Consider the following 21,334-nt stretch of genomic DNA (forward strand, 5'->3'; position numbering starts at 1 on the left):
TATATTAATTTTAATTTGGATTGTTTATGCAGATGTTTTTAAATGTTAATGCAACAATGCTTTGAATGTTTTGTTTGGAAGTGTAGATATGTTCTGTTCAACAAGGCGTAAAAACGAAAATACCCAATATTTTAAAACCTTAGCAAAACAATAACACCACTCATTGGCTATACAAATAGTGATTTTTTTTTATCCAGTGCCTTGCAAAAGTATTTAACCCTCAACCTCTTGACATATTACCATATGTCAGGCTTATCGTGCTCAAAAATTCAAATTGAAAAGTAGACAATGCAAAAATATTGAGTTATTTATTTTTCAACGTCCTAATGCTGTGATCACAGTCACAGCTCTTTTTAGGTATGTTGCTATGAGTTTGGCACATGTTTAAATGTAAATATTTGCCCATTCTAAAGTTCCTTAAGGTTTGATGGTGATTATTTGTGCACAGCATTTTTCAAATCTTTCCAAAAATGCTATATATGATTGAGGTTTGTTTGCACTTTGGCTAAACCATTCATACACCGTAATATGTTTAATTTAAAACCATTCCATTGCCTATTTTAAACCTATGCCCCACTCTCAGGTGTCTTCTAAACTCTAACAGATTCTCTGCAGGAATCGGCATGTATTTGGCTTCATCCATATTTCCATAAACTTTAACCTTCTTGCTACAGTCTCTGCTGAAAAAAGCAACCCCAGAGGATGATGCTTTCACCATCATGTTTGACAATGGGAACGTTGTTTTCAGGGTGATATGCAGTGTTACTCTCACGCCAAATTCAATGCTTTGCAATCAGCCCAAAAAGTTAAATGTTGGTCTAATTTGACCAGAAAACCTTGTTCCACACATTATTTTTGTCTCCCATGTGGCTTCTTACAAATATCAAACGGGCCTTATTATGGTATTTTTTAAGAAAAGGCTTTCTTTTTTTCTACTCTTTCATAAAGGGCACAATTATGGAGGGTACAACTAATTGTTGTCTTTTGTACAGATTGTCCCATCTTACACGTGTATCCCTGCAGTACACCCAATGCAATCATGGGACTCTTGGTTGATTCTCTGATTAGTTTTCTGCTTGTTGGGCCTGAAATTTTAAAAGGACAAACAGGTCTTGGCAAGTTAGCTGTGGTTTTATGCTCCCTCCATTTTGACATCATTGCACGCACAGACCCTTGAGCCAATCACAGAGCAGTTGCATTTACAATCAGACTTAATGACTCAAAGGTCTACTCTGTTTGTCATTGTTACTCATTTAGGTCAACATCAGATCATTCAGATTCAGATTCAGATTCAGATCTACTTTATTGTCATTCTAGTACACGTGTATACAGAACGAAATGTCGATGCATCTGACCCCCAACAGTTTCCTTGAATGTACAGATATAAATAATGTGGTATTGTATTTTGGCTACGTGTAGTATTTTACCATAGTGCCGATAGTGCAAGAAGAGTAGCTAACCAGATGTGCAATATGGGCAGTCAGGTTAACAAGTCAGGTACACAGTAACATTAACACTGTAACAATAACGCTGTAATTACAATAGTGCAGAGAGCAATGTGCAAGGAGTGGCAAGCTATAAAAAAAGCTGCCAGTAGTGCAAAAGTCAGATTAGCAGCCGTTTAGATTTAAGTTAACTATATGTTAGATTGACCATTTAACAGTCTAATGGCCAGGGGGACTAGACTATTGCGGAGCCTGGTGGTCCTGCACCGCACACTGCAGTACCTCTTCCCAGAGGCTAGCAGAGTGAACAGTCCATGATGGGGGTGAGAGGGGTCCCCGGTAATGTTTTTTGCATGGGATAGGCAGTGCTTCTGGCCAATGTCCTGAATGGAGGGAAGTCCCGATTATTATTTTCAAAAGTCTTCATGGAACTTCTGGAGTCAGTTGGCTGAGCTGAGAGAATGGGGGAAAATATTTTTGCAACACCTACTTTTTGGGTTGTAAATATAATATAAAATGTTGGAAACGATTGACTTTGTAATTTTGTATGACTTGTGGTCAATGTGTTAAAAATACTGTCATTTTTTTACCTTTAAGTTTGAAGATAAAAATTTGGCAGTATGACAAAAAGTTCTTGAGGTGGCCAATACTTTTGTTAGGCACTGTAAACAGGTAGTATTCAATTTTAACATCCCTTGGTGATAGTGGTATTGTTTTTTTTTCTTTTATTTTCCCCTTGTGTATTTTTTACCTGGCCGTTTTGATACAAGAGCGCCAAATGTCAGCCTTAATCGCATTGTGTTTGCTAGCAGACGGCTGATGTTTCCAATTCATTTGGGAATCCACACTTGACTGCCTTACCAGTGTTTTCGCTGCTTTTTACTGAACGTGAGGACGCCCGGAAAACTTCCCGAATCAGATGTAATTCAAGGCACTACACTCATAAATCAAGCAAATACAACTTGTAAGCTGTCACAGCTTCATAAGATATCTTGAGATGAGATTTGATGTAATGTGATTATTTCCCACGTAGTGCGGAGATAACCGGGGACGAAATATCATTTTATGGTACCTTGAAATATCTGCGCTTCACCTGGAAAGACCTTCTTTTGGTTAGATTGGAGTGCACTGGTGCAAAGACAGCTGGCGTGCAAAATGTTCAGCGCTGCTCACTGACACAACACTTGGCTTCAGACGTTCACGTGGACCATAAAGGACCTAATGTGTCTGTGTTTTATTTTTATTCATCAAATCAAACATGCTTTGAAAATCCCGGGCGTAAAAAGTGAAAGGTGATGTCACCCGTTGTTATGTACAGATTACTAATATGAGCAACACACACGGACAATAAATAAATACATTTCAGAATGGATTAATTTAATCCCAAAACTGTATTTGAGAAAAATATCAACAGAAATGAAAAATAAAATCAGTAAAATAATACTTATTATTATCAATATGATATTAATAATATGGTATGTATGTGTTACTGCTTTGCAATTCCAAAAAGACTTAATTCAATAAAGAGAGTTAACTCAATTTAATGATATTTTTTATGTTTCATGTTAATAGTATGTTCAATTTTTATTATAATTATGATATTTTTTTCTATTTTTTTAAAAGAAAGTTTGGGGATTTTTTTAGGGGGTATAGCCGTTTTTGAAATGTAAATATACACGTTCAAAAGTTTGAGTTTGTCTAGTAATTTAATTAATTTGATGGAAGCAGGTTGAAGGATAAAAATGTATTTTCAAATAAAAGTCATTATTTCCAGATTAAGTTTTGGGATTTGTTTTGAGAGAGTCCAAATTATTATCAAATAAATACAACTAAATAAAACAATGAATACACATAATAAAAATAATAAGAATGAAGGCAATAAAAAATACCAATGTCTTAAATATATCTATTTCCTCTTATCTGTTGATATATCAAAGCCATGTCCCTCTAGTAGGAGGTTGCTAGAGTCAAGAACACACTCACATTTACTAAACAATCATTCCCATTCACTCTTTCAAACCTGACACCGAACATTAAGCCCAAAGCACAACAAGGGATGAGTTGCTGTGCCATGCAGCCCCTCATCAGTAGAGGCCCGACAGCATACACTGGTTTACCCCCTCTGCATCATATGGTTCGATCTCACCTCGCACCAGTACTCCCCCCAACCCCGCTGGCCCAAGTAAGTCACTCAGGAGCCCTGGTTAGCCATTTCGAGCTGAGTCAATATCAATCATTTTTCCATACTCTGAAATTCACATCTTTTCCTAGCACACACTTACGCATCCATTAAATTAACTAAACTAACATCCAAAACATGTTTTACCCCATCCATCCAACCATATTCAGGCTTTCCTTTTATTCTATTTCCCACCACTTCTGCACTACGTACTTTATTAGTCAAACCATCTTATCTCAACATTTTCATCAACCCTCTCAGCAAGTCCTCTCACAATTTTTCTCATTACTTCTTCATTCTTTAAACTATACAGTCTTGTCACTCCACACACTACGCAAACATCTAATGTCAAACATATTTAACCTATTATGCTCATTTATTCTCAAACAATACACAGACACAAAAACAAATTTGAAAACCTTTTTATTTTATCTTACACTCTGCCAGCATTATATTTGTCTTGAAATATTATCTATATAATGAGGCTGACCCAAGAGAGGGCCTTTTATATTTGAACATTTCTTGGATGTTACTACCTAGTTATAACTATATAAAAAAACTGGATACTAATATTGTAGCTGGCCTTAGATGAAAAGGTGTGTTTGGTAACAGGCGAATTAACAACTCGAACACTTGTTTAAAAGGCATTAGTTTTTGAAAGGTGCAACCTATACATTTTAGCACTATAAAAAAAAGTGGATTCACTTTGCTGCTGAGGCCGGCAGAGATGAATCGGCAAACAAACCACTGCGGCAAAAGCATCATGGCGACGGGAGTCCGAAGTGTCAGTATTCTTGCTTGCGGTCGCCATAGTAACAGAGCTGTCGGGCTCATTAGCAATTGGGCGCTGTGTGTAATCAGGAGCTTTTCCAGCAACCGCCCTTCTTAGTCCGCATAACAAATGGCACGTCGGTGCCCCCAGATAAACGGCAGATGATAATCGAGCCAGACACCAAAGAAGTGACACATTTGTCATGCAGGTGCCTGTGACGCACCATGCAGGCGTGCGTGTTTATGGACACCGGTGAGTGGGAAAGGTGTTGAAGCCCTTTAAGGTGCTAAACGCTGTCAACAACGGATTTCATGTTGGCCCCTTTTTTTAAAGTGATTTGAAGTCATTGCCAAATTTTTAAAGTCTTTGTCATTATATTCATGGCCTACATCACACGTGACTTTACAATCGAAGCTGGAGGCAAAATAATACTTTGCCCTGGTCAAAACACTGAAGAAACCTTGCTATCGTTTCTGCTGGTTCGGTGTTAAATTGTCCTCATGATGTTAGTTTATGGGCTAGAATCTGAGAAAAAAAACATTAGTGACCATAACTTAAGTTTTACAATCTACAGTATCCTAGTGCAGTGTTTTTCAACCAGTGTGCCATGAGACCTTGTCTCGTGTGCCGCTGGAATTTGCCCATTTTCATCCAAAGAATCAGGCCATTATTCAGTATTGTTGCTATCTTCAGACAAGGACCCCTGTGCTAAAAGACTGAGTGTGTAAAATTTGACCACGAGATCTCATTGTATGGTGTAACCAAAACGAGGGCTACCAAAGCACACGGAGGAATACCAACCATGGAGACTCAAAGTGACCAAACCACATAATTATTTTTCTTTTTTCTTGAACACACAAAAACACATTACACACACACACACACACACACACACACACACACATATACATATATATATATATATATATATATATATATATATATATATATATATATATATATATATATATATATATATATATATATATATATATATATATAGTTTACAGTGAAGAAAAAAAATATTTGAACACACTGCTATTTTGCTATTTTTCCCACTTAGAAATCATGGAGGGGTCTGCCATTTTCATCGTAGTTGCATGTCCACTGTGAGAGAGATTAACTAAAAAGAAAAGTCCAGAAATCGCAAGGCATGATTTTTTTTTAACAATTTATTCATGTGATATAGCTGCATATAAGTATTTGAACACCTGAGAAAATGAATGTTATTTTTTGGTACAGTAACCTTTGTTTGCTATTACAGAAGTTAAACGTTTCCTGTAGTCTTTCACCAGGTTAGCACACACTGCAGGAGGGATCTTGGCCAACTCTTCCACACAGATATTCTCTAGATCAGTCAGGTTTCTGGGCTGAGAAACACAGAGTTCGAGCTCCCTCTAAAGATTTGTGATTGGGTTCAGGTCTGGAGACTGGCTGGGCCATGCTAGAACCTTGATATGCTTCATGCGGAGCCACTCCTTGGTTTTCCTTGCTGTGTGCTTCGTGTCTTTGTCGTGTCGGAAGACCCAGACACGACCCATCTTCAATGCTCTGACTGAAGGAAGGAGGTTGTTCCCCAAAATCTCACAATACACGGCCCCAATCATCCTCTCTTTAATGCAGTGCACTCGTCCTGTCCCGTGTGCAGAAAATGCTTCACAGTAGGGAAATTGTTCTTCATATTGTAGTCTTCATTCTTCTTCCTCCAAACACGCTTAGTAGAATTGTGACCAAAAAGTTCTATTTTGCTCTCATCTGACCACAAAACTTGGTCCGTAGCCTTCCCATCCCTTTCCAGCCTTTTGGAGGTGTACAATTTGGTCTCTGGTGTCTTGGGACAGCTTTTTGGTCTTTGCCATGTAACAAGTTAAAGTCTTACTGATTGTATGGGATGGACAGATGTCTTGAAACAGCTAACGACCTCAAACAGGTGCATCTGATTCAGGATAATACAAGGAATGTGGGTGGACTTCTAATGGGCGGACTAACAAGTCTTTTAGCGTCAGAATTCTAGATGATACACAGGTGTTCAGATACTTATTTGCAGCTGTATCACACAAACAGATTGTTAAAAATCATGCTTTGTGATTTCTGGATTTTCCTTTTTAGTTTACCTCTCACAGTGGACATGCAACTACTTATTATCTTCACTGTATATATATATATATATATATATATATATATATATATATATATATATATATATATATATATATATATATATATATATATATATATATATATATATATATATATATATATATATATATATATATATATATATATACATATATATATATATATATATATATAACCAGCTCAGTAGCCTAGATGGTAAGGCGCCCGCTTTGAGACTGGGAGGTTCGGGTTCGCGCCCCGGCCGAGTCATTCCTAAGACTTAAAAAGTGGTCGGCGGCGCCCTCTCTTGGCTGCGGCTGCATCGGGTCAGGTGCAATCGACATTTCGTTCTGTGTACATTGTTACACAGAATGACAATACAAGGAAATTATTATTATTATTATTATTATTATAATAATAATAAGTCCAACTTTTAATCCGTGAAGCAATTATGAAAACGTTGCAGCATGTGTACTTTAACAGGCTGTACTTCCCAAAGTGGCATCAAAGAAAAATTACCATCACTGATTTTTTTTTTTTTTTTTTTTTTTTTTAAATCTCTCCGACCAAATAAAATAACCCCTTTTTAGGACTTTTAGCATCTGGATAATGAACTGCTTGAAACTGCCCACATTTGCACAGCGGAGAGATGAGTTTAATAAGTCCAAACAGCTTGGAATAGTCCAAAGTAGACATTTGCAAACTTAAATCCATTCTGTGTTCATATTTCACACTTGGCTTGCTCTTTTATTAGAACAGGTTTATGGCATTTCTCATTATTTGTAATCTAATGAACAAAAGTGCTCTGTTGCCATGGTAATGGTTTTGACTTTGGAGAAAATGAAGAGTCTCTTGGTTGTTCCATGATAGAAACAGATGCTACTTTTGCACTTGTCCTGACGATGAATTATGTAAGTTCTGATGAATCACTTCTGCCGCCTTGCAAGGAGGAAGGCTGTAGGTTCGAGTCACTAAAGTTTTACTCCCGCGGCTTGTGTAGGTTCTGGTTCGTATATTACCTTACGTGGGCGTGTTAGCCATGCTTCTGTACAAGAGATAAACCTATGTTTTTTTTTGTTTTGTCTTTATCATGGACAGTTCAATACAGAGTTTGCCTGATAATGGATATTTTTCAATATGAAAAAAACCTTAACAATGTATTATGGTGGAAATGTTTTCATTGGTAAACCTCCAAGACTTGTAAAACACTCAATAGTAATAATATTAATCACAAAAGACAAATCATAAAAATAGACATGTTTTTGATGATTTCTTTTTTCCCGTTTTTTCTTTTTTCCCGTCTGAGCCCAAAGGTGTAGAGAGGACCAGTATGGAAAATTAATGAATGATCAAATTAGTTTGTACTCTCAACCAATTTTAGCACTCCTTTCTGGTCCCTCTACACATCTAGAGGTCAATTAAACACCCTGTCCCTTTGAATGTGAGAAAGTATAAAACAAGCTGTTTCAAGTGAAGTTTTCAGACCAATATTATCAATTTTATCCCGGAAAATGATGATAAACCTCTTTTTTTAATATTTCCTGACAGTTTGCATGCCAACCAGTAGCGGAATATTTATAGATGTCAAATCCACATTTTCTAGTGAAGTTGGCTGGCAGTGAATGACTTTGTGTAAGTATTCTACATTGGAAAATTGAAAATACGATATATCTATTTAAATACAAGAGAAATATTATTAATTTAATCCGATTAATTGATCAATCAACAGCATATACAAATTCTGAGATAACCTCTGCTCGGTAGATTGGTCCATTAGTGTTCTAGAAAGGGACGGCCCCTTAAAGAAAAAAAAAAAACACAATGGGGATCCAGTGAGATTGAGTTAAACATAGTATTGGATGTTGAGTTGGGCAGAGGCACATAGTTCACTTCTGACTCCTGGTGTGGATTCAGAAGAGTTTAAAATTTTAGGTCAAGTAGTCAAGGTGCAAGATAAACCAGAATATGAGGAAACAATCATAAGCTGTAAATCGAGGATAAGATAAAAAAAGGGGCTAGCCGTAAAAATGCTAGGTCGAGAGTTGATTGGGCAACGAGGCGGAGTTAAGAATCAACCAATGAATGTCCCTGTTTGTGATTGCTGACACCTTGTCCCCAAACGAATTGCAACACCGATTAAATTGAATTGAATTTCACTTTATTGGCGTTGAAACATTGAAAGCAACGAGATTAAACATGGCACTCCAGGGTAACATATAATACAGACTTTAAAGAGAAAATAAGCATAAAAGACTGAAATGTTAAAGACGCAAAACATTTCGTAGAGTGCTTGAAGACTCGCCTAATTTGTAATAATAGTGTGATAAAAATAGTACATCATTAGAATGGAGCAATGACAAGTAGTGCAATAACATTTAGCAGCAACAAAAAAATCCAGAATAAGTCGCAACGTACTGTGTGTATTACAGTTCTGCGCAGTGTTTAAGGGTGCTGTTGGCCCTGTGGAAGAAACTATCTCTGAGCCTGTAGCGCCTACCAGGGGGCAACAGTTCACAGAGGTGGTGGCCAGGGTGAGAAGACTCCTTTATGATGTTCGAAGCTCTCCTGCGGCATTACAATGACAGGGCTCAGGAAGCAGAGTCCTGATATTTTGATATTTGAGTTGCTCTAAAACTCCGAATGGTGACAAGGAAAATCAAACCATAATCAAACCTGTACCCTCTGGTTGCGTGTGTCTGATGATGTCGGTGTTCCCTTTTTCAGCTGGATGATCTCCAGTGGCCGGATGGCGACCCAGAGCCGCCCATCTCGGTGTGCAGCCTACCTTGCAAGGCGGGCGAGAGGAAAAAACGTGTGAAAGGAATGCCGTGCTGTTGGCACTGCGAGCTTTGCGATGGATACCAGTACCAGCATGATGAGAGCTCATGCCGCCTGTGCGCTTACAACATGAGGCCCAACGCCAACCGCACGGCCTGCCAACCCATCCCCGTCACCAAGCTAGAGTGGCACTCACCTTGGGCCGTCATACCAGTCTTCTTGGCCATGCTCGGCATCGCTGCCACTGTTTTGGTTGTTGCCACCTTCGTGCGCTACAACGACACGCCTATCGTGCGGGCTTCTGGTCGGGAGCTCAGCTACGTGCTGTTGACTGGAATCTTCCTGTGCTACGTAATCACTTTTCTGATGATCGCCAAGCCCGACATTGGCGTGTGCGCCTTCCGCAGGATCTTCCTGGGACTGGGTATGTGCATCAGCTACGCGGCTCTGCTCACCAAAACAAACCGGATTTACCGCATCTTCGAGCAAGGCAAGCAGACGGTCACGGCCCCGCGCTTCATCAGCCCCACTTCTCAAATCGCCATAACGTCCAGTCTGATCTGCGTACAGCTGCTGGGCGTGCTGGTCTGGTTCGCAGTGGACCCGCCCAACACCGTAATCGACTACGACGAGCAGAAAACGGTTAACCCTGTGCTGGCCCGCGGCGTGCTCAAATGCGACATCACGGACTTGCAGATCATCTGCTCGCTGGGATATAGCATTCTCTTGATGGTGACGTGCACCATCTACGCCATCAAGACCCGGGACGTGCCCGAAGACTTCAACGAGGCCAAGCCCATCGGCTTCACCATGTACACCACTTGCATCGTCTGGCTGGCATTTATCCCTATTTTCTTTGGCACTGCCCAGTCAGCTGAGAAGGTGAGTAGGTAACCAACTACCCTCCGTTTGGGTCCACGCCCTCCGCTTTGTCTCGCTGTCTTTTTCGTCTCGGATATTTTCCGTCAACCCTGGGGCCTGCTTTTTATCTTGTCCAAACACACACGGCGTTAATGCGCCTGCACATTTTGGGGACGGATAAATATTTTTGGCCGAGCACCTTGAGCGTTTATTTCACAAATGCAGGCCTGCAAGAAGTGATTGTTTAAACATTTAATTAATCCGTCGTTTTTCTTTGACGATCAGTCGGATACATTCCGTTTCGATTTGAATCGCTGCACATAAATATTTTAAATCAACATTATACAACATAAATTTGTTTCATCGAAGTATGTAGATATGGCATGGAGCGAGGGGACATTTCTCTACCAATATTAAACAATCAATGTTTTGTCCCCAGCAAAAATATGGAAACACGTAAAAACCATATTCTTCTTTGGGTACCCCAAAAAAGCTTTGCATTGTATTTTCAGTCTTCAAAATACTACAATACACGAATATCTAATTTTTCTGCAGTTGTCATGCTCAAAACGGTGAAATTGATAATTGAACTCTTTCCATTTATTTAATTTTTTTACAATTTTTTTTAAAATACAAAAAAAAACTTTTTTACAGATTCAAGCTATTTTAACGAATAATAGTTTTGTATACTGTACTTAGTAAAGATTTTCTTTTCTTCAAATAAATACTCTCTAAATGTTAGTATGGCTGATTAAAATGCAAAATGTAAGGCAGCGAGAGCTTGAAAGGTGGACTTTGTTACAGAAAGGGTTTTCTACAAAAATTTGGGACGAGTATGACAAAATAAACCACTTTTTTAAGAGGGTTTAATCGGTGCAATTGCATCAGATTTGGACAAATTATTCCTCCTCGCTTGAAGCATATTACAATACATCAAATCTTATGGAACAGATATAAATTAGAACGGCACATTTACAGTATCAATCAAATTCTTTAAAATTCATATAAGACATGAAATAATAATTGCATCATGGCTGGAAGCACGGCGGATCAGTGGTTTGTGCGTGTGCGGCACACTTCTCAGGTCGCGAGATCAAATCCTGCTGTGTGGAGTTTGCATGTTCTCATTCCAAAAACATGCATGATGTCATGTTAATTGGCCGGTCCAAATTGTCCCGAGGTTAAATCTGCGAGTGAGTTGTCTGTCTCTGTGTGCCCTGCGACTGGCTGGCAAGCAGTTCAGGGTGTCCCCTGCCCACTGCCCAAAGATAGCTAAGATGGGCTCCGGCACTCCTGCGACCCTACTGAGGATAAGCGGTGCAGATAATAGATCAATGGATGCATCCTGGCTTTGGAAACCAGTCCAAGTTCTAAGTTGAATTAAATTTCATTGAGTTGACCCGAGTCAATTCGTTTTCCCAGCCTAGTTGAACCGTATATGCATTCGTTTACACCCCTTGTACCGTACATACAATTTTATGCAAATGTGAACAAACATCCATGTCTCTAGCAACCTGGTCGTTAAGATTCGGGACTTTTACCATTGCTATCTGGTTCGATCCCGTTGCCACCATGCAATTGTGTTCGGAGTCGAAATTTATCGAATGATCAATAGTAGCACAAATATGGTTAAGCATTACCAGTTTCATCTTCATATAAGCCGCATTTGATTATAAGGTGTGCATCCGAATTTTATTGCCATTTTGGAAGTTTTGGCTGCGTCTTAATGTCTGGAAAATACAGTACTTCGATAACCACTACGTTACCACTTATCGATGAGTTTGTGCTAGTCTTAATGACATTATAACTCACAGACTCATTCGCGCCTGGTTTCTCACAGTCAGACACAAAGCAAAAAGCAGACAATAAAATAAAGAGGTAAGGGGGCCTGCGGTTAGCAAGCAGAATCCCGAAATGCCCGAGGAGCTGCACAAAAGGGGGCGGGGGACGATCCAGATGCTATTATCGGGTCTGTGGCGCCGAAGGCTTCCTTGGCGCCGTCACGTGGAACTTGAGCATGTGCGGGTGGGGAGTAGGCGGAGGAAGATGGGGGCGGAAGGCGAGAAATCCAGTTCGATTCCACGCGTTCCGTCTCCTGACAGCTTGGCCAAAGAAAGCGTTTGACAGCGGCCGCTCTCGCAGCTGATTGAGAATGTGACATCCTAACCTTTTCTATGAGAGATTACGTATATGGCCGTTGGAACACCTATGCCGGCGGGAGAACATTGTTATTTGACTTTGTTTCTGGCTTTCTGTTTATTGTGCCAAAAGCTTTCCTCAAAGGTTTTCTTACTTTTAGAAGACATTACATAGGTGGGAACGGGGTACTAGTTGTTTTTCTATTGGAGTGCAGGGGTTGGGAAACTATGGTTTCGATAGCCAAATCTGGATACGTTTTGTTCAAACATGTGTTTTGCTCTGGCTCAACTAGAGTTCACAGCATGGTTCGGGAATTTTTTTGACCCAAAGAGCCATAACAATATCATTTGAAACAATATTTTGAGAGAGCCGCACCACATATTTAAAGACAACATTTAAAAAATAAAATAAAAGATAAAACAGCAAATCCGCTCTCTGGACAAAAGCTTATTTTTCAGCACATTTTATTTCACTGTGTTTCATTAGATGATTTGATCAAATCTATCAAGTAGTAATAATGCCAAAGATTATAATGTTTGACTTAAATTTTGTCTTGCTCCCTCAAAGTGTTGATGTTCCATTTTCATTTTTCTTCTAAATATTGGTTTCAAAACAAGAATTTTGTAAAAATGTCACAAAATACTGCAAGCGAAAAAGATATAATTGTATTAACCTTTGGGCAGACTGCACTGAGCAAGTAAACGAAAGGAGTGTCTTGCGCTATGTGCAGAGATCCGCCCATCTTTTCCTCTCACCCAATCAAAATACTGGTGTTTTCACATGTTCACAATTTGTTCTGTGGATTTTCATCATAATGTATCTCAACAGGGCAGCACGGCAGCGCAGTGGTTAGCGTGTGTGTGGCAGAGTTCTGAGGTCATGAGATCAAACCTTCCTGTGTGGAGTTTGCATTTTCTCCCTGTGGTTGTGTGGGCCCCCTCGGGCACTCCGGTTTCCTCCCACATTCCAAAAACAGGCATGTAAGGTTAATTGGACAGTCCAAATTGCCCTTAAGTGTGAATGTGTTAGTTGTCGGTCTCTGCCCTGCGACTGGCTGGCAACCAGTTCAGGGTGTCCCTTGCCCACTGCCCGAAGATAGCTGTGATGGGCTTCAGCACTTTCGCGACCCTACTGAAGATAAGCGGTTCACAACAGTGAGCATGCATAGTTTAATAAGCTTCCATTTAAAGGATTTCTTGGCAACCTACTGCCAAAACGAGATAAGTTGGTGTGATACACTGACAGGTTACTTACTCAGTTTTGCCTCGGCTTCGCCTGTACCAAAATAGTGATTTAATCACCTGACTTAGAAGGCCCCTGAGATCCTCTATTGTCAAATTTTATCTCCAAGCTATATTACTCATGAAAAGAGCCATATATGACGCGCGAGCAATAGGTCCCTGACCCCTGGTTTGCAGTCACAGTGTTACACCAAAAGACCCGTTTTGTTTGTACATTGCTATTCAATCCAGTATATGAAAGCTAATTAAACAATTTGTGTTCACCATTGAGACATTTTATGATGGAAACCCACAGAACAAATTGTTAACACCAAAAAATGCCAGCCAAGATCCCAGTGCAATTTGTTTGTAGGGGTGGACGAATTTTTTCACACCCAGCAGCCTCTGCGCGTAGAGTAAATATGATTATATGATTCACGTTTGCAATATTTTGTGACAATTTTCAAAGAACCTTGTTTTGAAAAAAATATTTGCAGAAACAAATGACAGACAAAATGAGCCTTAACGATCTTAAGTAACTGCAGGAGGGAGCAATTTTAAGTGGTGTATTTGTTGAAATGGAAAACAAGACCTAGCATTATTATTTTTTTATAAATTGTGTAAAATCATCAAACATCACACAGTTAAATAAAACTTGCTGAAGAATTACCTTTTGTTTGAGAAGTGGGATTGGCAGATTTCTTGAATTTTGTCTTAAAACATATAGTTGCTCCCAAAACATGAATCACAATATTTTACTTTTATGGTTCACTGTGTCAAAAAGGTTCCAGGTTAGTGTATGCTCTACATTTGCTTGAAATGTACGGTATTTTCAAACATAACGCACAAGAAAATAACAAAAAGTACAACACCGAGCTTTTGTTTATCAAGGTAACATTTACAGTTGTTTCCAGTTTTGCAGTTTGCCCACTACCATCAAGTCCTTGTCAAAACAGTGGAAAAAAGCACTTACGGAAAAATAATATTTTCTCTAGTTTGTTGTTAGCACTACCTAAAACAACACATATCCCCGCACAGCAATTACATGTGCATTATGACCTTTGGTGTACGCACCAACGGCTCCAAGAGAAAATAACCCAAAAATAAAAATAAAGTGATTTCATAAAAAGAATAGTCACTACTGTATTTTCCGCGGTAGGAGATCTCCATTAAATGTTTGTGCTTGATTCCAACTGGCCTTGTAACTTAGTTTCAATCCTGCTAGTTGCCTGAATGTATCCACAATGATCACGGATTTTGTCAGGATGAAAATGTCAATTTACCAGATCAATGCATGTTTGGTTGGGCAATCCAGTTTCCCTGTTGCATTTATTACCGTACAAATCCCTTGTGAGGTGACATGTTTTGTGCTCTGGCATCCCTGACCAACATCCCAGTTTTTGTTTATTTTTCAATTTGGTTCAAGTCTCTGACACATGCACGAGGGTGACAGGGGCAGCAAATATCACACAAGCCAGGAGATGGCGGCAGCGAGTGAAAAAGTTTAAAATTCTTAAAATGTCCTTTAAATCTATGAAAATGACAACGTAACACTCCTTTAATGTTTTATATCTTCTACAAGTTTAATTATTTTAAGATCTGTAGAATGTTTTTTTTTATCAAGCCATACAGACTACAGTCTGGAGTTCGTAATATTCCTTGTGCTTTGTAGCACTCGTTAATGATCTCACCACAACAGGGATGTCAAGCTTAGTTTGGATCACGGGCAAGATCCAGAAGTTCTGTTCTCAGGTGGAATGGATCACTAAAAGAATGTCAACTTCAAATGTTAGCTTACTGTAGTTTATCAGTATCATTTGTTATCTTTCAACCTACTTTACTATTAGCCTACTACCTATATTATAATCATGAACCACATGAGAACTTTTTTAAGCATAACTTCCTTTACACACAATGGGAAAAAAATAATACCCATCTTTGGCATTTCATGCGTTAACTGGTTTAGTTTAGCCAGCTGACTTGCCGGCTGAGATGGGAAGCGTGCGTCATTGCAGTCTAGAATTTCTTAAACAATTTTACATATTACCTACGTCTATGGTTGATATTGACTTTGTTTTGTGTATCATTGCCCAATCCAACATATATTGCAGCCTGGTCATCCTGGTAGAGGGATTACCATTTGTGTGGTCCCTTCTCGAGTGGACTTATTTTCCTCAGTCTGAGGTTTTTGAGATTTTCCTCGCCTGCATTCTGGTTTCAGATCAGGGGATGTTGCTATTGTGGCCTGTACAGTCCTTTGAGACATTTTGTCTTTAATCGCTATACAAATAAAGGTGAATAAGCTCAACTTGACCTTAAACAGTTCAGTGAATGCAGTGTTTCACCTTAACCAACGGAGATCCCGCAACCCTCTTTATTTCTTGCGAGATATCAAAGGTTGTATAAGAAGTGCCCAAAAAGTCGAAATTTAGACGCAGACCCAAATGTATAAGTTACTCTCGACTGTAAGTATTATTGGCCACGCATATGTCCAGAAAAGAAAGTAAAAAAGAGAGCGGTATCTTTTCAGCATTTTCATACTTCCACTAGGTGATATTATTATTATAAGTATAATATCAGTTTTCATTGCTACGCAGATGACACTCAACTGTATCTTTCGATGGAGGAATCTGCCACACTAAACTGTGGAAATTTGGAGGCCTGCCTCACGGAGATAAAAGAATGGATGTCACTCAACTTCTTGCGCCTTAACTCTGAAAGGACCGAAATGCTAGTTATTGGTACATCTAAATTCCATGACTTGTTCTCAAAAACGGCTCTGAACATTGACAAATATAATATCACCCAGAGTGACTCAGTCAAAAATGTAGGTGTCATATTTGACCCCAATCTGTCCTTTCAAACACATGTGAAGAATATTACTGGAACAGCTTTTTTCCATCTTCGCAACATTGCTAAAATTCGCCCTTTGCTGTCTCAGTTGGATGCGGAGATTGACTGTAACGCACTACTCTCCAGTCTCCCGAAGTCCAAAATCAAGAGCCTTCAGCTGGTACAAAATGCTGCAGTGTGGCTTTTTACTAAGACAAGAAAGTTTGACCACATTACCCCGATTTTAGCTAACCTGCGTTGCATGGACTTGCTCCCTCATATCTTTCAGATTTAATTTCCCCCTATGTTCCGGTCCGGAGTATTCGCTCTGAAAATGCTGGTCTACTAGTGATCCCAAGAGCCAAAAAGAGATCTGCAGGTTCGAGAGTGTTCTCCTTTCGGGCCCCGGTGCTGTGGAATGCTCTACCTTCTGAGATTTGATCCGCAACCTCAGTGGAAATGTTTATATCTAAGCTTAAAACACACTTCTATAGTATATGAATAACCTATATTTTGCGTTGACAATATCTGTGTATCTGTGTATTATTTGCCCTCATGTAAGTTTTAGATCAGGGGATGGTGTCATAACAGTCTTTGGTTTGCAATAATCTGTGGTCTGTGCAGCCCTTCGAGACTCTTTGTGATTAAGGGCTATACAAATAAACATGACTTGACTTGTGCTCGCTATAAAAACTCAGTCTTTTGAGAAAGTTTGAGATTAAGGGCTGTACAAATAAATATGACTTCACTTAACAAGTGTGATCTATAAAAAAAAATACATCATTTGTACTTTACCCGCCTGTTGTCTTTGGTTCAAAATAAACCGCTACTGTGTTGTTAAAAAAATCCCCAAAATGCCTAAATTAAATGCCATCCATCCATCCATTGTCTTCCGCTTATCCGAGGTCGGGTCGCGGGGGCAGCAGCGTTAAAAGGGAAGCCCAGACGTCCCTATCCCCAGCCACTTCCTCCAGCTCATCCGACGGGACCCCGAGGCGTTCCCAAGCCAGCCGAGAGACATAGTCTCTCCAACGTGTCCTGGGCCGCCCCCGGGGCCTCCTGCCGGTGGGACATGCCCGGAACACCTCCCGAGGGAGGCGTCCAGGAGGCATCCTTATTAGATGCCCGAGCCACCTCAACTGGCTCCTCTCAACGCGGAGGAGCAGTGGCTCTACTCCGAGTCCCTCCCGGATGACTGAGCTTCTCACCCTATCTCTAAGGAAGAACCCAGCCACCCTGCGGAGGAAACTCATTTCGGCCGCTTGTATCCGGGATCGAGTTCTTTCGGTCATGACCCAAAGTTCATGACCATAGGTGAGGGTAGGAACGTAGATCGACCGGTAGATCGAGAGCTTTGCCTTTCGGCTCAGCTCCCTCTTCACCACGACAGACCGGTACAGGGTCCGAATGACGGCAGACGCTGCACCGACCCGTCTGTCGATCTCCCGTTCCATCCTACCCTCACTCGTGAACAAGACCCCAAGATACTTGAACTCCTCCACTTGGGGCAAGACCTCCTCCCCGACACGGAGGGAGCATACCACCCTTTTCCGACTGAGAACCATGGCCTCGGACTTGGAGGTGCTGATCCCCATCCCGGCCGCTTCACACTCGGTTGCGAATCGCTCTAGCGAGAGCTGAAGACCACGGGCTGAGGAAGCCAACAGCACCACGTCATCTGCAAAAAGCAGTGACGCAATGCTGAGGCCCCCAAACCGGACTCCATCCCCGCCAAGGCTGCGCCTAGAAATTCTGTCCATAAAAGTTATGAACAGAATCGGTGACAAAGGGCAGCCCTGGCGGAGCCCAACCCTCACCGGGAACGAATCCGACTTATTGCCGGCAATGCGGACCAGACTCTGGCACCGGGCATACAGGGACCGCACAGCCCGGATAAGACTGTGCGGTACCCCATACTCCCGAAGCACCCCCCACAGGGCCTCCCGAGGAACACGGTCGAATGCCTTCTCCAAGTCCACAAAACACATGTAGACCGGAGAGGCAAACTCCCATGCACCCTCAAAGACCCTGAAGAGTGTATAGAGCTGGTCCAGTGTTCCACGGCCAGGACGAAAACCACACTGTTCCTCCTGAATCCGAGATTCGACTTCCTGGCGGACCCTCCTCTCCAGTACCCCTGAATAGACCTTACCAGGGAGGCTGAGAAGTGTGATTCTCCTGTAGTTGGAACACACTCTCCGGTCCCCCTTCTTAAAGACGGGAACCACCACCCCAGTCTGCCAGTCCAGAGGCACTGTCCCCGATGTCCACGCGATGTTGCAGAGGCGCGTCAACCATGACACGCCCACAACATCCAGAGCCTTAATGAAGTCCGGGCGGATCTCATCGACCCCCGGGGCCCTGCCACCGAGGAGTTTTTTGACAACCTCGGTGACTTCAACCCCAGTGATACGAGAGCCCAACCCAGTGTCCTCAGGCTCTGCTTCCCCAGAGGAAGACGTGCCGGTGGAATTGAGGAGGTCTTCGAAGTACTCCGCCCACCGATTCACAACGTCCCGGGTCGAGGTCAGCAGCGCCCCATCGGCACTATACACAGTGTCGATGGCACACCGCTTCCTCCCCCTAAGACGTCGGATGGTGGACCAGAAATTAAATGTAATTCACTCAAAAATATTTTGTTTTTACCCAGATTGATCCCAACAAAAAAAATGAAATTTTGATTGCATTTACGTTTCTTTGTAAGTTATATAACAAAGTAGAAAGATAGTTCTTAAAATGATGACAAAACAAAAATAAAAAAGAAGCAAAAGATCAAAGTTTTAGCAGAGCTTGGACAATAAGATTGGACTACATCAGGTCAATCTCCTAGGCTGGGCCTAGTATATCCTAGTATATCCTTAACTGCCACCTAGAAGTCAGACAAAGCTCTTGGTTTGATTTTTTTTTTAAATCATTACTTTTTATAGAAATGAACAAAAGACTCACTTATTTTGACAATTTATGGCAGACCTGATTAAATCATCCAACTGACACTACACAATACAGTGGTATTTAGTAGTCCCTTTACCCTAATGCTTCTCAATCATTTTCTGTCACGCCCCCCTGAAAAAGAAAATCCTTTTTTTAAGATCCTATAACATTAGTGGGGTCAAAACAATTGCTGGATATTTGTTACCTCCATCCATTTCGAATTATGCCGATCGGCACATTTTTCCTAAAGGATACTCCAATGTCTTATCACCGTTATTGGACTGTATGAATGGAATTGTAATGTCTTGAAGTGACAGCTTTGTCTAGTCCCCTGCCAAGATTTCGGGAGGTGACTTTTTTATGTTGCTTTACCTCTATACTTGTTGAATAGTTGTTTTCATGGTGTCAGTTGAGGGTCTACTACACTTCGTTTCTACACTTCATACCCATTTCATATACTCTGTGCTTAATGCCCTCCATGGAGGCTAAATGTAAACAAAGTACTCTGCCAATGAGAAATCCACTGCCTCTTAGTGTAGTGGAGGTCCAATCGCACTTTATTCCAGGAAAGTTAAAAAAAAGAAAAAAAGGTCGCGGAAGTCAAACATCCCTATGTCCCCTTGACGGAGCATCGGGCACCCCTTAGACGTCTGCCCCACTTCTTGAGAACCACTCCTTAAACTTCGCAAGCACTCGCTAGCCATACCGCCCGAGACAAATCCGAAAGAGATTTTCCTCATCTCAATTTGCTGCTGATTTCATAGACGAATTACACCCTCTGCAGCCATTAGGAGTTCATTATGTTACTCACAGAGAGGACCGAGGCGCTAATGTGTTTTCCTTTCCTCTTATGCGTTTAACTCCTCCTTTGCCTGTCAACGTGCACAGCAGCGGCGGGCCGCTTTAATAGCATCGCCGGCCGTGCCTCTGCTCACTCCCTCAACGCAGATAGCGAGAAGTGCCTTTGCATGTCCTGGATGTGGCCGCCCTGCAGCTGCTGCACCGCAAATGTGGTTAAGGGGATGCGCGCAAAGCTTATTCATATTTTAACTCCCGCCCACATTTTCAGCACCGGCGTGCTGCTGCATTGGGGAGAAGAAGGGGGGTGCTTGTCTTAAATTAATAAACATGCAATGGAGAGGTGAAAAGAAACATTGTGCTGGTGATGAAGGTCTGACATGAGGTCACAATGACTGCGATAAATGTTTGTATCGTGCCTTGGTCATGATATTTAATCGTTGACAATATTTATGGGTCCCTTGAGATCTGTGGTGGGCCGTGCATTTCACACCTAGACAATTGTGTTACCAGCAGGGGCTGACGTTTCCTTACAGCTCCAACAAGGCCTTGATGTCATCAACTCTAAGTCTGATTGGCTAAAGCAACAGCTTTAACGAACACTGATGTTAGGCTTAAAGGCCAGCAAATCTCATTCTGATGGCCGGGTGAAATTCTGACCCTTGCAAAGAGTAATGGCTGAAATATGAATGGTTAACCACCTAAATGTGACAGCAAACAGCGGGAAGCAGTACAACCAGGGGACAAAGCAATGAAATGACACTGACACACAATTTGGAATAAATGAGTTTCATGTTCTCACATGCCTGCTTGGGTTTCCTCCGGGCACTCCGGTTTCCTCCGACATTCCAAAAACAGGCATATAAGGTTAATTGGACAGTCCAAATTGCCCTTAAATGTGAATGACTTAGTTGTCGGTCTCTGTGTGCCCTGCGACTGGCTGGCAACCAGTTCAGGGTGTCCCCGCCCGAAGAAAGCTGGGATGGGCTCCAGCATCCCCGCGACCCTACTGAGGATAAGCGGTGCAGATAATGGATAGATGGGTGGATGAATAAGTATTCATATCATCAAATCACAGATTATTTTTTAAACCAGCTGAGAAGGCCTTGCGGACCCAGATGGCCTACTACTGCTTGAGATAAAGAATAAGTCCTTTTTAAGAATTACTGAAGTAGTATTTGTACAAAGAGGGGAAAAACATGAATAGAAAAAAATTATATGAGATCAGCCCCTTTTAATTTACAACGACGGTCACAGCTTC

The 21,334-nt window shown here is 41.2% G+C and overlaps 1 protein-coding gene across 1 annotated transcript in view; it reads left to right on the forward strand.

The window, feature by feature from the left end:
- Nucleotides 1-21,334, forward strand: part of grm7 (glutamate metabotropic receptor 7) — a 291,722-nt gene that overhangs the window by 204,131 nt on the left and 66,257 nt on the right. The window contains exon 8 of the mRNA XM_088332773.1: nucleotides 9,239-10,174. Coding sequence (XP_088188899.1) covers nucleotides 9,239-10,174 — 936 coding nt within the window. The remainder of the gene's footprint in view (nucleotides 1-9,238; nucleotides 10,175-21,334) is intronic.

Source organism: Urocampus carinirostris, chromosome 3 (assembly GCF_059441175.1).
Source record: "Urocampus carinirostris isolate Australia breed hairy pipefish chromosome 3, RoL_Ucar_1.0, whole genome shotgun sequence".
In the NCBI taxonomy this organism is placed as follows: Eukaryota; Metazoa; Chordata; class Actinopteri; order Syngnathiformes; family Syngnathidae; genus Urocampus; species Urocampus carinirostris.